This window comes from Alternaria novae-zelandiae (assembly GCF_023758075.1).
Source record: "Alternaria novae-zelandiae strain BMP 2774 chromosome Unknown scaffold_2, whole genome shotgun sequence".
Taxonomy (NCBI): domain Eukaryota; kingdom Fungi; phylum Ascomycota; class Dothideomycetes; order Pleosporales; family Pleosporaceae; genus Alternaria; species Alternaria novae-zelandiae.
Window position 1 is genome coordinate 1,499,269 of NW_026056962.1, and position 19,048 is coordinate 1,518,316.

At 51.9% G+C, this 19,048-nt stretch overlaps 9 protein-coding genes across 9 annotated transcripts; 6 read left to right on the forward strand and 3 right to left on the reverse strand.

Moving 5' to 3' along the window:
• Positions 1-26: 26 nt before the first annotated feature.
• Positions 27-1,071, forward strand: J4E88_001522 (uncharacterized protein; the record flags this gene model as incomplete). The annotated part of the gene is made up of 3 exons (XM_049395191.1): positions 27-35; positions 340-499; positions 578-1,071. The coding sequence occupies 3 exons, from the start codon at positions 27-29 to the stop codon at positions 1,069-1,071; spliced, it is 663 nt and encodes a 220-aa protein (XP_049259055.1).
• A 208-nt stretch (positions 1,072-1,279) lies between these two features.
• Positions 1,280-1,871, reverse strand: J4E88_001523 (uncharacterized protein; the record flags this gene model as incomplete). The annotated part of the gene is made up of 2 exons (XM_049395192.1): positions 1,280-1,647; positions 1,700-1,871. 2 exons carry the CDS (start codon positions 1,869-1,871, stop codon positions 1,280-1,282), a joined length of 540 nt encoding a protein of 179 aa, XP_049259056.1.
• A 328-nt stretch (positions 1,872-2,199) lies between these two features.
• Positions 2,200-4,458, forward strand: J4E88_001524 (uncharacterized protein; the record flags this gene model as incomplete). Its single annotated transcript, XM_049395193.1, has 3 exons — positions 2,200-2,212; positions 2,259-2,406; positions 2,460-4,458. 3 exons carry the CDS (start codon positions 2,200-2,202, stop codon positions 4,456-4,458), a joined length of 2,160 nt encoding a protein of 719 aa, XP_049259057.1.
• Positions 4,459-5,068: 610 nt separating this feature from the next.
• Positions 5,069-5,743, forward strand: J4E88_001525 (uncharacterized protein; the record flags this gene model as incomplete). Its single annotated transcript, XM_049395194.1, has 1 exon — positions 5,069-5,743. One exon carries the CDS (start codon positions 5,069-5,071, stop codon positions 5,741-5,743), a length of 675 nt encoding a protein of 224 aa, XP_049259058.1.
• A 219-nt stretch (positions 5,744-5,962) lies between these two features.
• J4E88_001526 (uncharacterized protein) lies at positions 5,963-7,039 on the reverse strand (the record flags this gene model as incomplete). The annotated part of the gene is made up of 4 exons (XM_049395195.1): positions 5,963-6,108; positions 6,178-6,568; positions 6,742-6,902; positions 6,952-7,039. 4 exons carry the CDS (start codon positions 7,037-7,039, stop codon positions 5,963-5,965), a joined length of 786 nt encoding a protein of 261 aa, XP_049259059.1.
• A 1,002-nt stretch (positions 7,040-8,041) lies between these two features.
• Positions 8,042-9,051, forward strand: J4E88_001527 (uncharacterized protein; the record flags this gene model as incomplete). Its single annotated transcript, XM_049395196.1, has 2 exons — positions 8,042-8,642; positions 8,699-9,051. The coding sequence occupies 2 exons, from the start codon at positions 8,042-8,044 to the stop codon at positions 9,049-9,051; spliced, it is 954 nt and encodes a 317-aa protein (XP_049259060.1).
• Positions 9,052-12,059: 3,008 nt separating this feature from the next.
• J4E88_001528 (uncharacterized protein) lies at positions 12,060-13,461 on the forward strand (the record flags this gene model as incomplete). Its single annotated transcript, XM_049395197.1, has 2 exons — positions 12,060-12,162; positions 12,212-13,461. The coding sequence occupies 2 exons, from the start codon at positions 12,060-12,062 to the stop codon at positions 13,459-13,461; spliced, it is 1,353 nt and encodes a 450-aa protein (XP_049259061.1).
• Positions 13,462-13,943: 482 nt separating this feature from the next.
• On the reverse strand, positions 13,944-16,713 carry J4E88_001529 (uncharacterized protein; the record flags this gene model as incomplete). The annotated part of the gene is made up of 3 exons (XM_049395198.1): positions 13,944-14,915; positions 14,970-16,515; positions 16,568-16,713. The coding sequence occupies 3 exons, from the start codon at positions 16,711-16,713 to the stop codon at positions 13,944-13,946; spliced, it is 2,664 nt and encodes an 887-aa protein (XP_049259062.1).
• A 456-nt stretch (positions 16,714-17,169) lies between these two features.
• On the forward strand, positions 17,170-18,156 carry J4E88_001530 (uncharacterized protein; the record flags this gene model as incomplete). The annotated part of the gene is made up of 1 exon (XM_049395199.1): positions 17,170-18,156. One exon carries the CDS (start codon positions 17,170-17,172, stop codon positions 18,154-18,156), a length of 987 nt encoding a protein of 328 aa, XP_049259063.1.
• Between the last annotated feature and the right edge of the window lie 892 nt (positions 18,157-19,048).

Genomic DNA, 19,048 nt, shown 5'->3' on the forward strand with positions numbered 1-19,048 from the left:
CTGCTGCAAGCTTTTGGGTTGCTACGATGCCAGTTGTATATAAATCTCAGGACGCGGAAGGGTTGTGTGGGATGTTGGAAGGGCCTCGATCGTGCCAGGTCCACTTTGTTACCCCACTTTCGGCCCTTCCCTACGTCAAGCTTGGTGTGGGGCAAACAGCTCATCGTATGCATGTAGCAAGATGCGACAGAACAACACCATAGCTCTACTTCTTCATTGCCTCATTGTCTGACTTCTTACTATTGTCCCACCTCCTCTATTTCAATCCCCACCACTCAAACCACTAACCACAACATCCATACAAAATACATACCCAAAATGTCGGAAAACGCTACCGAGATTGTGTACATTCCCATGAAAGCCGGCCTCGATCTCTCAACGGGCGAAGCGAAAGAAACTTGGGAGTCAACCCTCAGCACTATTGCCAAACAGCCCGGTGCCAAAGCATTATACTGGGGCCGACAGATCGAGAACCCAGATACCGTGCAAATGGCCGTGGGTACGTAACCCTTCATGTCTTATTCGATAGATCGCTGCGCAAGTGGTGTCACCTTGCACGTTTGCTGACCGAATGTAGAATGGGAATCTATCGAGGATCATAGAACATTCGAAAAGACTCCCGGCTACCAACCTTTTCAGGCAACCATCATGGAAAAACTTGCATCTGGCGATGACCCAACGATCTTCCACGTCAACTTTCCCGCTTCGCACTCTGGAGGCGAGAACCCGTTCGCCATGCCCGTCACCGAGTGCATAAACGCCTTCTTCGCCCCCGACTACTCACAGGAGGAATACAGCTCCCAGTTCTCTACTTTCCGCACCTTGGCAACCGAGATACCTAATGTCGAGGCCAAAGGGGTGATTGGTGGATGGAGCGTTGAACCGCAGAAGCATGAGAGTCTGGGCGAGGGGGTTGATGGGAAGTTGTTTGCGGCGTTCATTGGATGGCCGAGTGTAGAGGCGCATATGGAATTCCGCAAGACTGAGGATTTCGGGAAGCTTATCCCGCATCTGAGGGGCGGGCCGAAGGGAATGAAGGTTTGGCATGTTGCGTTTCAACAGTACAAGTAGATAACCACCCTCGCTTTCCTGATACTTCAAATTCGACCCTGAACAAGTGGCTAAGAGAATGTTGCGTATGTTGTAAGCCGTCGTGTGGTGAATTAAACTTTTCTGGGTATATCTACGACGTAGCGCCAAGTCCACGTCGATTCTGTGGTCATTTGCTCCCAAACGCCCGAATCCTTCAATTACTCCGATCCATGCATTTCTCATTCGCTCATGACATGCCCTTGGGCGGGAAGCTAGACTCCTTCTTGAAACCCTCCTTTGAGATTCTGGAAAACTTGAGAGTGGCCAGCTGAGCCCACTCGCCGTTCCACTCTTTCAGCTTCTTCAAGTTGAGCTCGTCCTCAAGGTCCGGTACCCAGAAGCCAGCGGCATACTCGTCTCGCTCGGTGTTCTGGTGGATCTCCAACAAATTTTGACGCGTGCTTGCTGGTCGTCCCGGACGACGAGCTGCCTTCAGTTGGGCCAGCTCTTCGTCATCGCGACCTAAGTAATCCTCAATCATGGCCTGGATCTCCGGTACGCTGAGTGGTGCAACATGCTCTGCGGTATATGATTGGAATGATTTCACTCTATTAACTATCACTAGTTAGCGATAATACAGTCAATCGATTGCAAACATAACGCATACCGTATGTTCGATTTTGATCTTTTCGTTGTCTGAAAACGCGATTGAGCTTTTCGTCTCTCTGCGCTGCGCTTTGTAGCCGCTTGGTATCTCGGCTGCCCTCGTGCAGGTTGGGATTCTTTCCCTTCTTCTTCGTAATCTTCTTGTGCACCTTGTCGAGACGATTGCTGACCATTTTGAAAGTTTGACGTTTTGTTTGGTGCTGGTGTTCGCGCAAGAAATTTTGGATATCCATCGGCGCTCGGCGATCGCGACCACGCTAGCAGTCGGACGCGGACTAGTGCGTATATTAGCGGGGCGCGTTCCTGTCATCTCGTGTACCCGCGATCAATGACTGCTCCACACTATCGATGTGAACGCGCTCCCTTTTCTTTTTCGCTTGATTCGCAGTGCATAAGGGCGTTTCTCCTCTCGTCACCAGACTGCGAAACCACCATGTTGCGGTAGTTGTTGCTTCTCTGCCCGTTGTATAGGACGGACGCGTGAGCGGCAAAGGGTACAAGATGGGCATCTCAGGTGGGTACACCCAATCATCCCGTCTACAATACTAACGGCCGAACAGGCCTCCTTCCGCTACTCAAGTCGGTTCAGCAACCATGTACTCTCAAGAAATACGCCGGCAAGACGATAGGCGTCGACACCTATGGCTGGCTCCACCGCGCTACCGCGACCTGTGCGATTGACCTGGCGCTCGAAAAGCCGACGACCAAGTATGCGTTGATGCGTCCATGGACGACAAGTGTTTGCTAACCTTGATCCCTAGATATGTCGACTTCGTCATGCACCGCGTCCGCATGCTCATCCACTTCGGCGTCACCCCCTACCTTGTATTCGACGGAGACAACCTACCGAGCAAAGCTGGCACAGAGAAAGACCGAAGGGAACGAAGAAAGGAGGGCAAGAGGCTCGGGCTGGAACTCCTCAAGGTCGGAAAGACGGCACAGGCGCAACAGGAATTGCAGAAGAGCGTGGACGTGACACCGGAAATGGCGCGGATGGTCATCGAAGAACTGAAGCAGCACAACATCGAGTACGTCGTCGCGCCTTACGAAGCTGATTCGCAGCTCGCATACCTGGAGCGGAAGGGCATCATTCATGGGGTCTTGTCCGAAGACTCCGACCTACTCGTCTTTGGCGTCAAGTGCCTGATAACAAAGCTGGACAAATACGGAGAATGCATCGAGGTCAACCGGAATCATTTCACTGCCTGCAGGGAGGTCAGCTTCGTGGGATGGTCTGACGCCGACTTCCGAAGAATGTGTATCCTGAGCGGTTGTGATTATCTCTCAGGTATTGGTGGACTTGGCCTGAAGACTGCCCATCGAATGTTGCGGAAGCACAAGACTGTCGACCGTCTAGTCAAAGCTGCGCAATACGACGGCAAGCTCAAGGTGCCCGCTGGCTTCTTGGAGTTGTTTGACCAGGCTGAGAAAACCTTCCTTTACCAATGGGTCTACTGTCCGGTCGCCAAGCAGCTGGTCAATCTTACGCCACTCGAAGAAGGGGTTGATCTCGCCGATATGCCCTATATCGGAGAGGAGGTACCAGCGCACCTCGCCACCGGTGTTGCAAGTGGTGACCTATACCCACGCACAAAACTCCCGATGAGCATCACGAGCAACAGTAGGCCTGGCAGGAATTCGTTTGGTCCCTCTCGAAGAGCCTCGACAATTGTTCAGACACCCGACGCGAAAGGCTCAAAGCCGATTGATTCGTTCTTCAAGCCTAAGCGTACGCCGTTGGCCGAATTGTCGCCAAATGTTTTTACACCATCACCTAGTCAGCAAGTATTGCTGGAACAACAGAGAGAGTCAAATGGATGGGCCGCAGTACCCGCTCCAATCTCCCGTTTACGACCGAATCCTCCGACGCCTAGTACGGCGCCTCAACCACCACGACGCACCATGACTGATCCAACTGCGGGTAGACGTTCGGTTCCGCATCCTTCTAAGAGACAACGACTGTGCTCCGATTCTGTCTCCGAGACACTCGCCGCTGGCGACGATGGTGTTGTGCGGAGCCAATTTTTCGCACCTTCTATACCAGAACCAAGCCCAACCTTGCACCGAGAGAAGAGTAGGAGGAGGAAGACCGACCAGGACTTCGAGCTCTATTCGGATGACTCAATACAGGAGGTTATGGCCGAAGTGGCTGATCTAGAGCAAGCGGCATCTGCCCCCAAGAAGAAGCTACGGGTCTTCAGTGATACACAGTCCAGCTTTAGGAGCGAATCACAGTCGACGGTCTTCTCCAGGGGCAGCACTGCGCAATCACAAGATACTATCGGCACTCTCACGCCGGCATCCTCCCCCGAGCCCGAGACCGTCTTCAGCGCTGCAATCTCATCCACAATGAGTGAGCTGCGATCAAAGTTCACATACAAGTCTCCCTCGCCAGCACCGAGTATACCAAGAGCTGGTAAGAGTCGTCTGAACCGTCGGCCCACTGAGGCATGGCAACCTACACCACCATCTCAAGCTTCTGCTCTTACAGTCTTTTCGGCGCCCGATGAGGAACCCATCATCCCCGGAACACCGTCCAAGAAAGATATAGACGTGAAACTTGCAGTCTCTGCTTGGGCGGCTGTAGAGGCCGAGGTAGTCATAGCCGCGAGCTCACCGCCTCCTATGACGCCTGCGAAGAGGAGGAGATCATCACTGAAGGGGAGCGAAGACCTCCTTGTTCCGGATAGCGAAGCCGAGAGCGAGTGCTCACCCCGAAAACCGTTGTTTAACCTTAAGCGATTTGCATTTGCTGGTTAGTCTCGCTTTGCATTGCGAGTACTTAGCATATCATTACATGAGCGTACGACTTGCGGTATTGTTGGAGTTTGTTGCGGCTAAGCGCGTTTTTGGTGCTTGCAAGGTTGTTACGATCACGACCATGGCAGGCGAAGGCACACGAAGTGTCAGAACATGTATCTTCATTTGGTAGTATACCCTCAATACCTATCTGTTTTAATGGTAGCTGGGTTGACTTTGCGCGTCTATGTGTAACAGTTGGATGTGCCCAAGACCCTCTAGCTCACAGACAAAGGCAAATCGGTCGGCCCTCACGGTACTTGACTTCTAATTCGCAACAGTGTCCTCGATCTTTGACGTCTCGGAACAAAGCATCTTCGCCTTAATCACTTAGTGGATATACTTCAACCTCTGTGGTTCTTTGGCATGGCTTTGTTCGCGACCATATCGGCCGCATGCGGTGGTCGACACAAGACAGGGCTATTTAGTTCGCGCCTAGTATCCCGTCTACGGTTCAAAATTACGAAGTCATTCGCCAATCTTCGGAACACAATTACTGTGTGACACCCAATTGAACTCAAGACCAAGCCGCTACCTCGATCCCGGTCTCAGTCATTAAACAATCCACGCTATGCCTCCAAAAATCATTGCCACCGCGGCTTCTACCCGAGAGAGACGAGAAGCAGTTCGCGAAAGTCTTAACGAGGATGCTTTGCGGAAAGCCCAAGAGGCTGCGGCTAGAAAGAGGGCCGCCGAGGAGGCAGCGCTGCGAAATTCAAAGTCACCTTCACCTAAACCAAGGTCTAAGCCTGGATCTAAGGGGGGGATACGCACTAGGGCTCTGTGTGTTCTTGTGAAGAAGCCTAGAACTACTGGCAAGAGTAAGACCGGGGCCAAGCAACAGCAAAAGAACAACGTAAAGAAGACAAAGGGTGGCAGAGTAGCAAAAGATAGCGGAAACAAGGGTAGAAAAGTCAAGAAGGAGACGGATGTGGCTGCTCACGATTCGGACGACAGTGAGATGGAAAGCGCCGAGAGTATCACGACAGCAGAACCTGCTGTGCGGGCTACAAAGAGAAAGCAGGCTACTAAGGCTAAGGGAAACAAGACTACCAAGGCCAAAGCTACTACGACGAAAGAGAAGAAGAAGACGCTATCGCCCAAAAGAGAACGTGTCGTCAAATTCCGTACCATCAAAAGGTCACTTTCGATTGAATCGTCTGGGGAGGGCCGTGTTGAGAGTGATGATGAAGAGGATAAAGAGGATGATAAGGATGATGACATGTCAGGCGCGAACTGGGTATAGTAGATTGCTTGCTACAAACTAATGATCTATACCTAGGTAGATAGAAGACGATAGAAAGGATTTTCCTAGCCATGATGCTGAGTTTTAATATGCAGTCGTGTCGAGGGATCGAATAGGTGATGAAGATTTGACGCAGGAACAAGCTTCAATGAAAGTCAGTGTTTCGGGAAACAGGGAGAAATCTGCGAGGCTGAGCAGTGGGAAAGTGTCAAAGCGGCTTTAGTCAAGCCTGGTAGCGACAAAATCCTCGACAAAGTCCCAGGCAATGTGGTCTTCGTCCTCGTCGTTTTCTTCGACCCACGCTTTCATAGTCATGTTGCGAGGAGTTGGGTGGACCCAGGTGCTGTTGAGTACAGTGTCGATCGCTAGAGGAATGTTAGCACTAGTTGACGGGGACACATATCCACATGAAGGAGTAAAAAGACAAGACTTACGCAACAACACTTCCATACCACTAGCCATTCGGAATAGCGCAGCCTGTGCAATAGGCTCAAGCTCAGAGCGCTTTTTCGTCGCTGGACGCACGTCTGGGCCGCCGTTCTTGTAGATTTGCGCAGTCTGGTTATTGATACATTGACCATGAGGGTCATTGTACGCTTGACAGTATTGCACGCCATTTGCGGCCGGATTGCCAAAGCCGACGATAAACTGGCAGGGTTGGCTGTTGCATGTGCCGGTGGTGTATTGTTGGATGATACGACCCTGACGATCGTTGTGCCTGTTGATGACACACTTGCTGACTTGACCACGCGCATCGGCATCAGAGGTACTGGCGAATGGATATTCGTCGCAGTTCTCGCCAGCACGTGGATTACCACCGCGCGTCTATAAGTGGGTCAGCGAATCCTTTGGAAAGTTGATGCACCTCATTCAAGGAAAATACTGAACACCCTGGAGTCTACATCAAGATGAAAAAAAATGCATAGTAGATGATCCAACATCAACGTAGACGTCAGGGTGTTCAGTCCTTCTTTTGAACGAAGTGGAGGGAGACTTACGCTGCAACGGTTGGGCCTAGGAAGACAGCCAGCTGATCTTTGACGGGCTCTTCCGATAGCACTGTCACGATTTCCAGTACCACCATAGCGGTCATAGTTCAGTGTTACTCCGAACGATGGGCGAGTGCAGTAAGCGCCCCAGCACATGTTGTTGCAGATATCTGAGCTAAGTTGAGTATAAATCGCTTTCAAGAATCCAGTGACGTTTACCTTGGAGGTTGTCGCCACAGTTGAAGATCATGCCGGGTGCGGCGAGCCCGGAGGCTATCAGACCGGAAACTAGGAGAGTCTTGAACATGATGGCTTGTGTAGTATGGTTCGCAAGTGTTTGAAGACCGCTGTTGTGTAGAATACATGATATCGAGGCTGCCTTCTATATACTCGTCGTGGCCCCCGTTTACATGCCCATGTCAACCCTGCCCAAGTATTGGGAGGCCTCTTCTGTACTCACAGCTGAACATAGTCAATGCAATCGTATGATCGAATTCTTGAACTAGTTTCAAAACCTTGCCAATGATCTGCAGAACCGCAGTTGGAGCCGCCCCGGGTAGAAGCTAAAAGGATGAGGCGCGAACTGATCTGCTTGTAGTTGCCGTATACGATGGTCGAAGAGGGCGCGCCTAATCTCACCGGTATGGCAAAGCGAAAGCCGATTCCCCGGATCGTTGCTGTGAATAAGCTGGGCTTCGGCATATATCTGCCTTGTCGTCGAGATCATGACTGGAATCGGCCAATGCCCTTCATTCCATGGTATTTAGTAGAGCTGATAAACTTAAAAGATCAGCAGTAGTTTACTAAACCATGTCTACAAATGGTACAACCTTCGACTATAGGACTAAGTCGTCAGCATACTGAGACATTCTCACCGGGCAAGCCGAGAAAAAGCGAAAGTGTCGTACATTACCGTCAAGACGTGCAGGAAGTAGAGGCTGTACATGAACGGGAAGGCTCGGCCCGCCAGTGAGCCCTCCAATGATCAAATCTGTGACATCATACCTGGGTAGTGTGCAGCACCCGTGGACCACACATAAGCTTCGTGCGACTCTGCCCCACTTGTGACTTCTCATCGTACCTCGCATCATCGCCTTACGCCCGGCTGCGACGCTAAAATTTGAGCAACAATAGTGTACGCAGGGCCATCTCTGATCACAAGGCTCGCCCCACTATAGCGCTCCTCGTTACGCATCCGCGGTTGCCTGAACTGACCCACCTGGGGACTACGGCTGAGACGTGGTTTCTACCTACCCATCTACCTCATCTAAACCAACTCTTTGCCTTCAATCAGACCACTTGACACAACATGTCTTCCACAAAAGACCTCGCGAAAACACTTCCTAAGAAAGCGCCCAATACAGAATACCACCGCGCCACACTGAATGGTCTAAATCGTTTCAAGTTTGCAATCTTCTACACAGCTGCTCTAGACACAGCAGACAGCCAACGGCTTGAAGAAAGTATCAACACGGGCGAGCTCAGTACGGGAAGGTCTAAACTCGCTCCACAGCCAGATTTCAGCGGTCGCTCGTTGCGAGACGTTTATGACTACTTCATCGAGCTACGCGACCAAGACGATACCATTCATCCGCTCTACTTCATTGTAGCCGACCAAAAGGACTTCGACAACAAAGGAATCTTGGTCGTTCTGCTCAACTCGAGCCAAGACGAGGAAGACGTTCCAGGCGTTGGACGTTGCGACAATGTCGAGGCGGACTCATGGGGTTCCAATATCGATATCGGTAACCAAGATTGGTTCGATCTGAAGGAACGGGAGGCTGAGGAGTGGGGTGGGGATGACCCGTATGCGGATGATGACGACAAAGATGACAAGGCAACGCAGGGGCCTGCCACTTCGGATGCGTCGCCCAAGAAAGTGTACGGGTGGTATAGCTTGGTAAAAAAAGGTACCTAACGCATGTGCTCATGTACAAGACTTTGCACGTTAGCTAACTCTGCATAGCCGTACCCATCAGCTCCATGCTCGAGCCATCATGGGCCAAGATGAAGAAGACAGAAGAGTCTCGCTTACAGATGCTCGGGAACTGGCATTCTTCAAGCGATCCCTGGGCCGATATTCGCAGAGCACATCCACGACAATGTGCTTTCAGACCTACCGTCCATCGAAACATCATCCTGGTCGCAGAGAAAGAGGATGCTGATGATCCTGAGGGCATGGCTCTTGTTCGTTTGAAGTGGGATGGAAACACCGATGGCGTCGAAAATGCGAGCCCACCGCTCATGCCGGAAGTTGAGATATTAGGCAAGATGAGCGCGGGCAAGGCTTTGGAAGAGGCCGATCGAGCGGCGCAATAACTCAACACATTGTCAGCAGCATCACCATGTGTGCTTGGTTCACACGTTTCTGATCGAGCGTTGCAATCGATGAATGATAGCTTATCCTATACCAGTAGCCATGTTCCTACATAATTGCATACGATGGCTGATAGTGTTTGATACGTGCCTGGGTATCCTTTGCCGAGTCGAACTACGATGTTTACCGTAACATTGACACTGACGCTGCCGTCACAGCAGGTTCCAAATGGTAAAATCAACTACGTGATAAAATACCGCGTTTGCCTACTATAACCGACGCATACGTCATGGAATGGAAGATGTGCCATAGGCGGTCATCCTCCTCTAAGAATTGGACGGTATAGCTACCACAGTCTGACCGACAGCTTCAAGATAGCGCTGTGGATCAGTGAGCCACGGCTTCTCGTCTGCCGAACGGGATAGTGGCGACGTGAAGAATGCCCATAGTAGGTCGTTCACGAAGTCTCCGTGCATTTCGGCTGCCGGGTCGCGTAGCCCGTCCGACAGAGTTGGCCGTGCTATAACCCATATGTCAACCAGGAGATTCCTTATCAAAGCCCCCTTGGATGTTCCAAGATAGACCTCCTTCACCAGGCTGAGACTTGGATATCTCCCGGCACACGCGCGCTGCGTCATGCTTGCTATGACTGCATTTCGAAACGTGGTATCGAGCAACGTGATCCCTATGAGGAAGGCCCTCACTAAGGTTTGCCACACATGCTTTATGTCCGTTACATGTTCCATCTGCTTCGTGTACAGCCAAGTGAGGTATGTTCTGAACGTGGCCGCGGTATGACCGTCGATGCGGATGGGTTTCTGTTCGACGTCGATCGCGACGATACCGGCATCGTTTTTGAAGAAATCTGAGCTCGCACACGCCAGCTTCTGGTGAATCTGGAAAATCTCGTCCTCGACTCGGACGGCGATTGTTGTGCCCGTGAAGCTAATGTTTTGTAAGTTTACGCCATTACCAGAGTTTTATAGACTCACTCAGTACCACTATGAACATTAGCTCTTTTTGGGCGCTTTACAGGGGAAGCCATCCTACCCGGGAACGAGTACAGTAAGTTCTTGCCTGGGGTGTTCACAACACGGTTTCCAGGTGACAGAATTGTGGACATGATGTTGCGCAAGCGTACCATGGTCGCTGCGAGCCAGTATCCGTTTCGTATTACAACACCACTTCAGCAACTCCGCCGTAGGCTAGAAGTACTGCACATCCCTTGTCTAACTTCGCGAGCCAGCATTGCTAGGCTTGACGCAGTAGATTGGTAGAACGCCGACAGGTCCGAACGATTCGGCGGCATCCTGCCATCCGAAAGATCGAAGGAGTGGCCGGCGCATGTATCGTGAGTTCGGCAGGGTCCTCGAACGGGGAATAGCGATGTCGGCGTTGTGATTGCGCCATGTGAACACTAAGGTCATAGCGGTTTAGAGATTTCACATCGCAACATTTGCGGAAGCATCAAGTTTTGTAATATGACTCTTCATGCGCGGAACCATACGCGTTGAAGTGGGTGAATGGAAGCCCGGGATGGGTAATCGCGGGATGACACGTCTTCACGCGTTTGCCAAGCCGCTGCTGTACGTCATAGTGCTCTCCAACTGAAGCAACCGCCTGCGAAGGATAGGATCTAAGCTGCTGCATTTTTATTATCGCGCTGGTCGTGTAAAGAATTGCCCCAAGTTGCAGCCTATTCTAACAAAATGCCTTCTCACCATCATTCGTCTTCAGTTGCTCCAACTAGATACCAATCAGCCTGGGAGCTCGCCCATGGCTCCACCAACTCCTCTGGTGATGCATTGCGATGAGCAATTAACGCTGAAATCAGATCCCCCGCGAACTCCATGTAATTGTAATCTGTCTCAGCGAAAAAGTCTAGGCCCTGCCATTCAGGTCGGCATTTCCACGTCCAGATATCTATCATCAAATCTCGACCAAGGATGTCCGGCGCATGCGCAAGACCCTCTGTCACGTCATATAAGCTTGCGACGAACGATATATTTAGGAAGCTTTCAATCCTTCGCGCGCACTCGATCATCCGACTAATCAGAACGTCTTGGTAACGTGGATCACCAACTTTACGCGCGAGACCATATAAAGTCGGCAGCCAGTCCAGGTTCGACTCAGTACCCAGCTTTGGGTCCGCAATATGCTCCGGCAACCGGCGGGTGTACAGCCATGTCATGTAGGTCTTGAAGTCTTCGGGTTTTGCTCTGAGATGTACCGTCCTGTCGCTATTGATCCAACACCCACCACGTAACTGATCATCGTTGTAAAGGACGGATTTCTGAACAGTAAAGATGTCCTTTCCACCGTTGAAATTCGGCATCCCCACTTTCACAGTAATGGTATCGCTGGTGGGGCTATTGATGGTCAGTAGACGATGCGAGCTAGTTCTGCTCAACTCACTCTGGGTTGTATGGCTGGTTACCCTCCCTGGAAGGTGTAAACATGAGGTCTGGACTATCTCCGGCCAACAGATTGGCAAGGAGAAAATGGTAATAAGCAGGTGGTGGCGTTTCAAGAATCTCGCAAGTGATACGGGTCGTCGTGCATGCACATTGACAAGAATACGCTCATATTAATAGGTTGAGCCTATAAGCAGCTGACGCGCTGTCGGTTTTTACCATGACATCACACGATGTCGAGGAGACTACAAACCATCGTCATGACATGATCGTGCGCGCAGCACAATTTGTACCTAGACGTCTCTCTAGGTTTGCTAAGCCTGTGAAACAGAGCGGGTTGAATCGTATACTACGCCGACTCGATCGAGAAAGCCACGCTCAATCACTCATGCATCTGCCGCATTTGTGTGGTTGCTAGCCGACTCATCAAGTGAGAGGCCGACCCCAAGGTGAAGGCGGATTTTGACCCACTGTCCAGGCCCCCGTCTTGCTAAAGCTATTGTCTTCTTTGACACCACAAGAAGTATCCTGCACCAGACCAACACCAATCAGATTATCACACATCACGATCGGCAACCCTGAGAGGGAACCTCAACATGCCGCTATTGAATCTACCCATGGAGATTTTTGAGGAAGTCATAGCGGCGCTGGCAAACAAGGTCGACCGGAGGAATGTCGTACGCTATCGACTCGTCTGCAGTAAGTGCAAATAAGAGGCATCATGCACGAGTATACTGAGAAAAAACAGAAACGTTCGCAAACATAATCAAGGATCATATCGTTACAGTCGCTGCTGCCAGGAACCTCGCCAAATTCCTGGAAAACCCCTTCTCCGCCCGTCTTTTCGACACATATCGGGTTGAAATTCTCTACAAGGCTACTATGCGACGCCAAACAGCACCAAACCAAGTCATACACTTCATACGGGCCATGGTCAAAGCTTCCAAGCCAGATCCCAGACTTCATTCAGCGCGGATCATGCTCGTCTGCACTAGCATGATGGCCCTCGAATCGAAAGCCCTGCACGGTTACATCAAGGGTACCGTGAATGCCAACAAAGGAGGACGGCCAGATAACCTCGCAGACATGCGACCCTTTATCGCTGCTGCAAGAGGAAATATGAAGCTCTTCGAATTGCCCACTCTCACACCAGCACTGCTTCTCGAACAGCGTCATAATCTTTTGCCAAGTGCGCTCAAAGCGGCCATCGTGGCGGATCAGGATGCTATGCTTCGAAAGATCCTCAAGTATGTCGTTGACAACGTCAAGGGCAAACCCGACGCTAAGACGTGGAAGGATATGCGAAGTGCTGCTCGGCAGATTGGCGAAGCTTTGTGCATGGCTGTGCGTTTGCATAAGAACGTCGCAGCAAACACGCTGTTCGACTTCCGCGATGCGAACGAGCCCTTTGCTAGATCTATGTCTTGGTTCTTTGGCGACCGGCTCCTCCACTGTGCTATTGATAGCACGAACACGGCCGTATTGTACCGCGTCCTGGGAGTCGACAACCCTGGGGTTGTAGCGCATGTCAAGGAAGGAAGCAAGACACACTACCGTATTGATTCTGTCTCTATGGAAATACTGTACAGAAGAGGTGGGATGGTATTCTGGGGAATGTTGCTGAAAGATGGCGTCGTCGGACCAAACGAACTTTGCTCGGACAAAACCCCACTCCAGCACGCTCTAAAGAGAAGGCGATACGACATTGCGCGCATTCTTATCAAGAGTGGTGCAGTCGTCGACACTATCACACCCGATGGAAGTAATGTCTTATGGCAGGCGGCGAAGGATGGCTTCGCGAAAGACGTCGAGTTCCTACTTGATCACGGCGCAGACCCCAATTCTGTTGGAAAGGACGGCAAATCCGCACTAGCGGCTGCGGAATCAGGACAATATGGCAAGTGTCGTTTCTTGCTTAGGCAATCCATAGATCAGAGGAAGGAGGAATCTGAGCGACGAGAACTAGACCGGCTTGCGGTATTGGTTTCGTTGATGTAGAAGACTCTCGGGCTGACAAAGCAGCGACGTCGGGCATGAGGTGAAGATGATTTTGGACTTGGAAGAACCAGCATGTATTGAGAGAGATGATGCGCCATGGGTAAGCAAGGTATCCAGACTCAAGGAGGTAGAATACCGACTTACTTGGTGAGTTGGTTTTGGGTGCTACAAGGAGTGAGCACTCGCAATTCCCGAGATTTCTCAAATAGTCGAGCCTTGACATAAAAGCAATAGCGCTCTTCAAAGATTCAGGTCCCTGTGTTATTACGGAAGTGGGTGAAGAAATTACACGGACGGGAGCTATAAGGGCTCACAGTTGTCCAGTTGGTGATGGCCCAGACAGAAAAAAGTTCCAATTGAGTCTAGCAAAGCATACCTAGACTCGTGTAGAGCTGGAACCAAGATCAAGCATCAAAACGCCGTGGTCTCTTTGTAACCTTACACACTGGATATCACAAATACAATGGATCGTACACAGTACCTTAGTACTTCTCCTCCAATCTCGCCGTCATACCGGTGACTGCTGTCATCCTGCTTTCCTCGCGCTCCTTGATGTGTATCTCACGCTCCAATTCGCGCTGCACAGCCATCTTCTGCGCGGTGGTGAGCTGATCCAGAACCGCGGAGATGCCTTGTTCAGTCTGGCCGTTGAAAAGACCCTCCAAGTCCGTCTTCGTAGCGATGGCGAGCTGGTCCTCCAATGCCTTCAGTGCTTTCGTACCGAGCTCCGAGACAGCTTTCTTGAACTTTGCCTCCTCATCAGCCTTGGCCTTTTTCGCTGCCTGGTCACGCTCATCGACATTCGCCTCGCCAGCTTTGCGCTTTGAGGCCTTCAGAGCTTCCTTCTTTGCCTTGGCAGCGAGATAACGAGCCGAGTGTCCCAATGCGCGCCCATCCTTAGTCAGCGGCTGTTCCACGTTGAGCGGCGGCGCGGTGAAGAACAAGATACGGCCCTTTTCGTCGCGCTGGAATTGCTCGCGGATCTCAAGCGGTATACTGGCGTTTGCATGGTCGGCCATGACGTAGACCTCCACCGGCTGCGGGGCCTTGTAGTTAAGCGGCAGTTGCTGTGGATACGGTTGTTGGTAGCCTGGCGCGGCCCGCGGTGTCTGGAAACCCTGCATGGGCGCAGCTGGCTGGGGTGTAAAGGGCACATGTGGTGTGATAGGTTGATAGGCAGGTGCTTGCGGTGCCTGCGGGTGCATATGAGGGGCGGGCGACTGAGAGTGCGTATGGTAGTGTGTCGCATGGGTTGGTGTGTACGCTGGCGCGACATGGTGCTGTTGCGGTGTAGGGGCAGGCATTGGCGTCAGAGTCGGCGCTTGCGCAATCGGATAGTTCCTCGAGGAGTCGTAGCCATGTGACGAAGCCGTTGGTAAGCTTGGAGTAGGCATAGCGGGTGCTGGTGGAGGTGTCGGAGGCGGCGGTGGGGTGGGCTCGGGAGGTGGTGAATCCTACAAGAACTGTTAGCTTTGGGTCTCATGGTGGCCTAAAGCAGTTTCACTTGCCTTGGGGTCACGCGGACGACGATGCACGGCGCCAATCTTTGGGGGAGCATTCTCAGCTCCCCACTCTGGCTTTGGAAGATCGTCGTCCTCCTTTTGCTCGTCCTTGAGCAGGTACGCGATCGGACTGGGCACCTTCTTCAACTTTCGAGGCGCATCGAAGAGATCCATTACGTAGTCCTTGTCTCGCACTTCGTCGGGTAAGCAACTGGCCCATGTCTTGATCTTGTTGAGCTTGTGGTTCTCTTCGTTGTATCGAGCCTCGCAGACATAGATCTCTTTATCAGAAGGAAAGTCGCGGGGACGGCCCTTGTTGTAACGGGTGATGAACATAACGAAACATCGGTCCACGACCTCGTCGATGCGGTGATCTCGATATTGGCCAGTCTTGACAACTTCGTTCTCGAAAAAGTGTCGGTCAAAACGGTGCACGGTCTGCTCCGGGCGGTAGTACCAGCAGGCGTTCACCCATTGTCCACCGTTCGCGTCTTGCCAAGTGCGGTAGATCTGGGCAACAATCGGCTTTGTAAGGTCGTTCGCGTTCTGAATGTGCACCCAATCGCCGACCTTCCACAGCTCTCCGTTGTGAACGATGCCGCTGGGCATAGGGATGCGACCTTCTTCCATGACGTATTCAGTATCTGGCTTCTCCTTCTCGGCCTTTGCAACCTTGCGCGATTCCTTTTGGAGATGCACGGCGTCCTTGTAGATCTGGCTGTCCTCTTCGTTGTACTGCTTCGCGTTTTCGAACATGAGCTCTACATCCACCATGAAGTGATCGACGGAGTTGTACTTCTTTCGCTTGAGCTTGCGCTTGAGGATGTCCATGGCCATTGGATTCTTGATCTCAGAGTGATACTCGGGCATGACTGTCTTGTCCGGGACGCGCTCGAATGCGCTCACCATGAGCTTGTTGAGTTGGTTCCGCGGTTTCCTGATTGCTTTCATAATGGTCTTGATTCGCGCTTCCATAGGAGTGTCGACCCGCGGCGGTCGTCCGCGCTTCTTCCGCGATTCTGGATCGTCTGCCTTGGCGTCTTCCTTTGCTGCTCTTGAACCGCCTTCACGCTTGGTGATAGCTGCTGTGGAACGCGGTCCGCGGCGCCTCTTGCGCTTGCCCTCATCTTCTTCGTCCTCATCCTCTTCCTCGTCCACTTCGAGTTCTTCCTCATCGTCATCTTCCTCTTCCTCTTCTTCCTCCTCTGGTAACAGCGGGTCTTGTTCGGGAATCTCTCCCAAGAACGGCAGGGTGGCGACTGTCTCAGGAACGATCTTGTCGTCGACTAGCCTCTTCAGCTCGCGTTCGATGACCTTCTTTACTTCGAGCGCATCGACATATGCCTGCGAGTCCTGCCTGTTGTACACCTGCGCATTGTGGGGAATGAGCGCCAGGTCGCGTACGAACTCGGAAAAGTTCTTGTATTCTCGCTGCGCAATCTTGGCCTTTATCGTACTCAGGGCCATGGGCTCCTTGATGATATCGTAGTAGTCGGGCACGGCGCGCTTGTTCACTTTGCGCTGGAAGAGCTTGGTAGGGTCGTATGTTCCACTGCACGTTGATCAGCTGGGGACGGCATGGCGCATGTAGAATCGAAACTTACTCGTCAATCCTGTAGTCGTATACATTCTTGAGGAGGTTGGCCATGGCCTCCCATTCTGGCGCCGTGACGGTAGACGTTGCGCCGGCGGACTCAGCCGTCTCGGTCGTGGGCACCGGTGTCGAGCTTGGGGCGCGTCCGGTCGCCATGTTTGCGATAGTCGACTCGATGCTGTCGTGTTCCGGTATCCTTCTTGCGCTAGGTGTTGGCGTGTCGCGTCCTGGATGCTGGAAGTCGCGACGCCGGACGGAGGTAAGATTCGCCGATCCCCGGGGACGGCCGGCCTCCTCCATGATTCGGGAACCTTCACGTACGCCAGCCATGTCACCCGATCCGTGCAATCTGTCGTCTTTGTAGCGTTCTCCCGTAGCTGACAAACGATCCTTTCTTCCTAACAAAGCTCTCCTCATGTTTGCGCATTCGTGAAGATTTACCTCTCTTCATACCAACTCACTCATCGCAGCTTCCCTAATACCAGCGCAGCTCTCCACCGCTAAGTCGCCCCACCAGTCAACTGTCATCACGCGCCACGCCTTCGAAGCTCCCTCACCTGTATCCCTCCGTACACGTATATCCCTCCATCTCTCCAGCCGACCCATCAAACCATGCCGATTCGCATCCGGTTACGCGCGCCGAATGGCACCCACACACTATCACTCAACGACAACGCCGCCGTCTCGGACCTTCTCTCCTCTATCAGCGAGAAGACAGAACTACCACTCTTCGAGCTGAAATGGAACCACCCGCCTCAACCGCTCGACCCTTCCCTATACGGCATGTCGACGTTGCTGAAGGATATCGATCTCAAGCTGAACGGCGCATCCATCATAGTCATTGCACAAGCCACTGGCGACCCGAGCGAACGGAAGCAGGAGCAAGAACTACAGGCAAACACATCACAGGCGGCGCCACTATCCCTTCAACGGAAGCAGAACTCAGCGCTCAAGGAAACGCCCGAAGTTCTCGTGCCTGACCGCGGTGGCACCATGGTCCTTCGAGTTATGCCTGACGACAACTCCTGCATGTTTCGAGCTGTTGGTAGCGCTGTTCTGACCGATTCTCTCGATTCCATGACCGAGCTTCGATCGATGGTTGCGCAAGCTATTCAAAGAGACCCGGAACAGTACAACGAGGCGATCCTACAACGCTCACCAGATGAGTACTGCAAATGGATATCATACGCCGACTCGTGGGGTGGTGGCATCGAACTCAGCATCCTTTCCCAAGAGTTTGACATTGAGATCGCCAGTGTCAATGTTCAGGACAACCGGGTGGACCGATTCAACGAGGGCAGACCGCGGCGCTGTATCGTGGTGTATTCTGGTATCCATTACGATACGATCGCCTTCGTGCCCCAGGGTGCGTCCACGCAAGATCCTTCGCAAGATGTTAAGATATTCGATGCGGCGGACGATGTGATTCTTGAAGCTGCGAGGGAACTCTGCGGGCAGCTGAAGAAAGCCCACTATTACACCGATACGCAGAAATTTGATCTCAAGTGCAACACATGCGGTTGGAAAGGGGCAGGAGAACGGGGCGCGATGCAGCACGCAGCCGAAACGGGACATAGCGACTTCGGAGAGGCAGACTGATTGATTTCTTGATACCCGTGGACGCCTTTGGTATGTTGTGTACCATTAGCCATGTCAACATTGTATTTACCTTCTCTGTAATAGTAAGAATTACACTGATTGCAGTCTCTTTCGGAGCGCTGTTGGTCACTATGAGGTACGGCGAAAACCCGAAATCTCGTTTGTAATTCACACCGAAAAGTGAAGACGATCTGTGGAAGCACATGTAACCAAACAGGGGGAGTTTCGTAGTTTTCAATGGTATTGAGACCAAAACATTCGGGGAATTGATTTTTCATTTCACGCAGTATTCTCTTTGGGCAAGCGCCGCGCTCAGGTTGTCACTTTGCCAGCAAATGCTACCCTGAAATTCACCCTGTGTATGGAAGCTCCTTATTAACGACCCGGAAGACCCGTTCCACACTCTCAACCCCACTCTCATCACCATCGAACCGACCTTATCAAGCTATTCAACCATACTTCGCCTGTGTACAGTATGTCACTACGCGCGAGAACCCGGAGCCATGTTAACGACGACACAACTGCGCCATCTCCAGAGTGAGCAACTATTACTTATAATGAATTGAGCCCTACTGACTTCTCCTAGTGTCTCAGGCGTGCCAATGCCTATCAAAGTGGGCAGAAAGAAGTTCCACATCCACATCGGTACACTGACGGCGACATCTGATTTCTTCAAAAACGCCATGAAGCGAAGATGGCGCGCCAACGCAAAGAAACAAATTGACCTGGCGGACGAAGAACCAGAAGATTTTGAATCTTACGTCAATTGGCTCTACAGCAGAAAGGTCACTGTCACTCGGCCTCTTGTGGGCGGACACATCCAACTTGCTCGTTTGTACGTTTTAGGCGGAAGACTCGTTGACGAGACCTTCCAGAACGCTGTTCTTTCCGC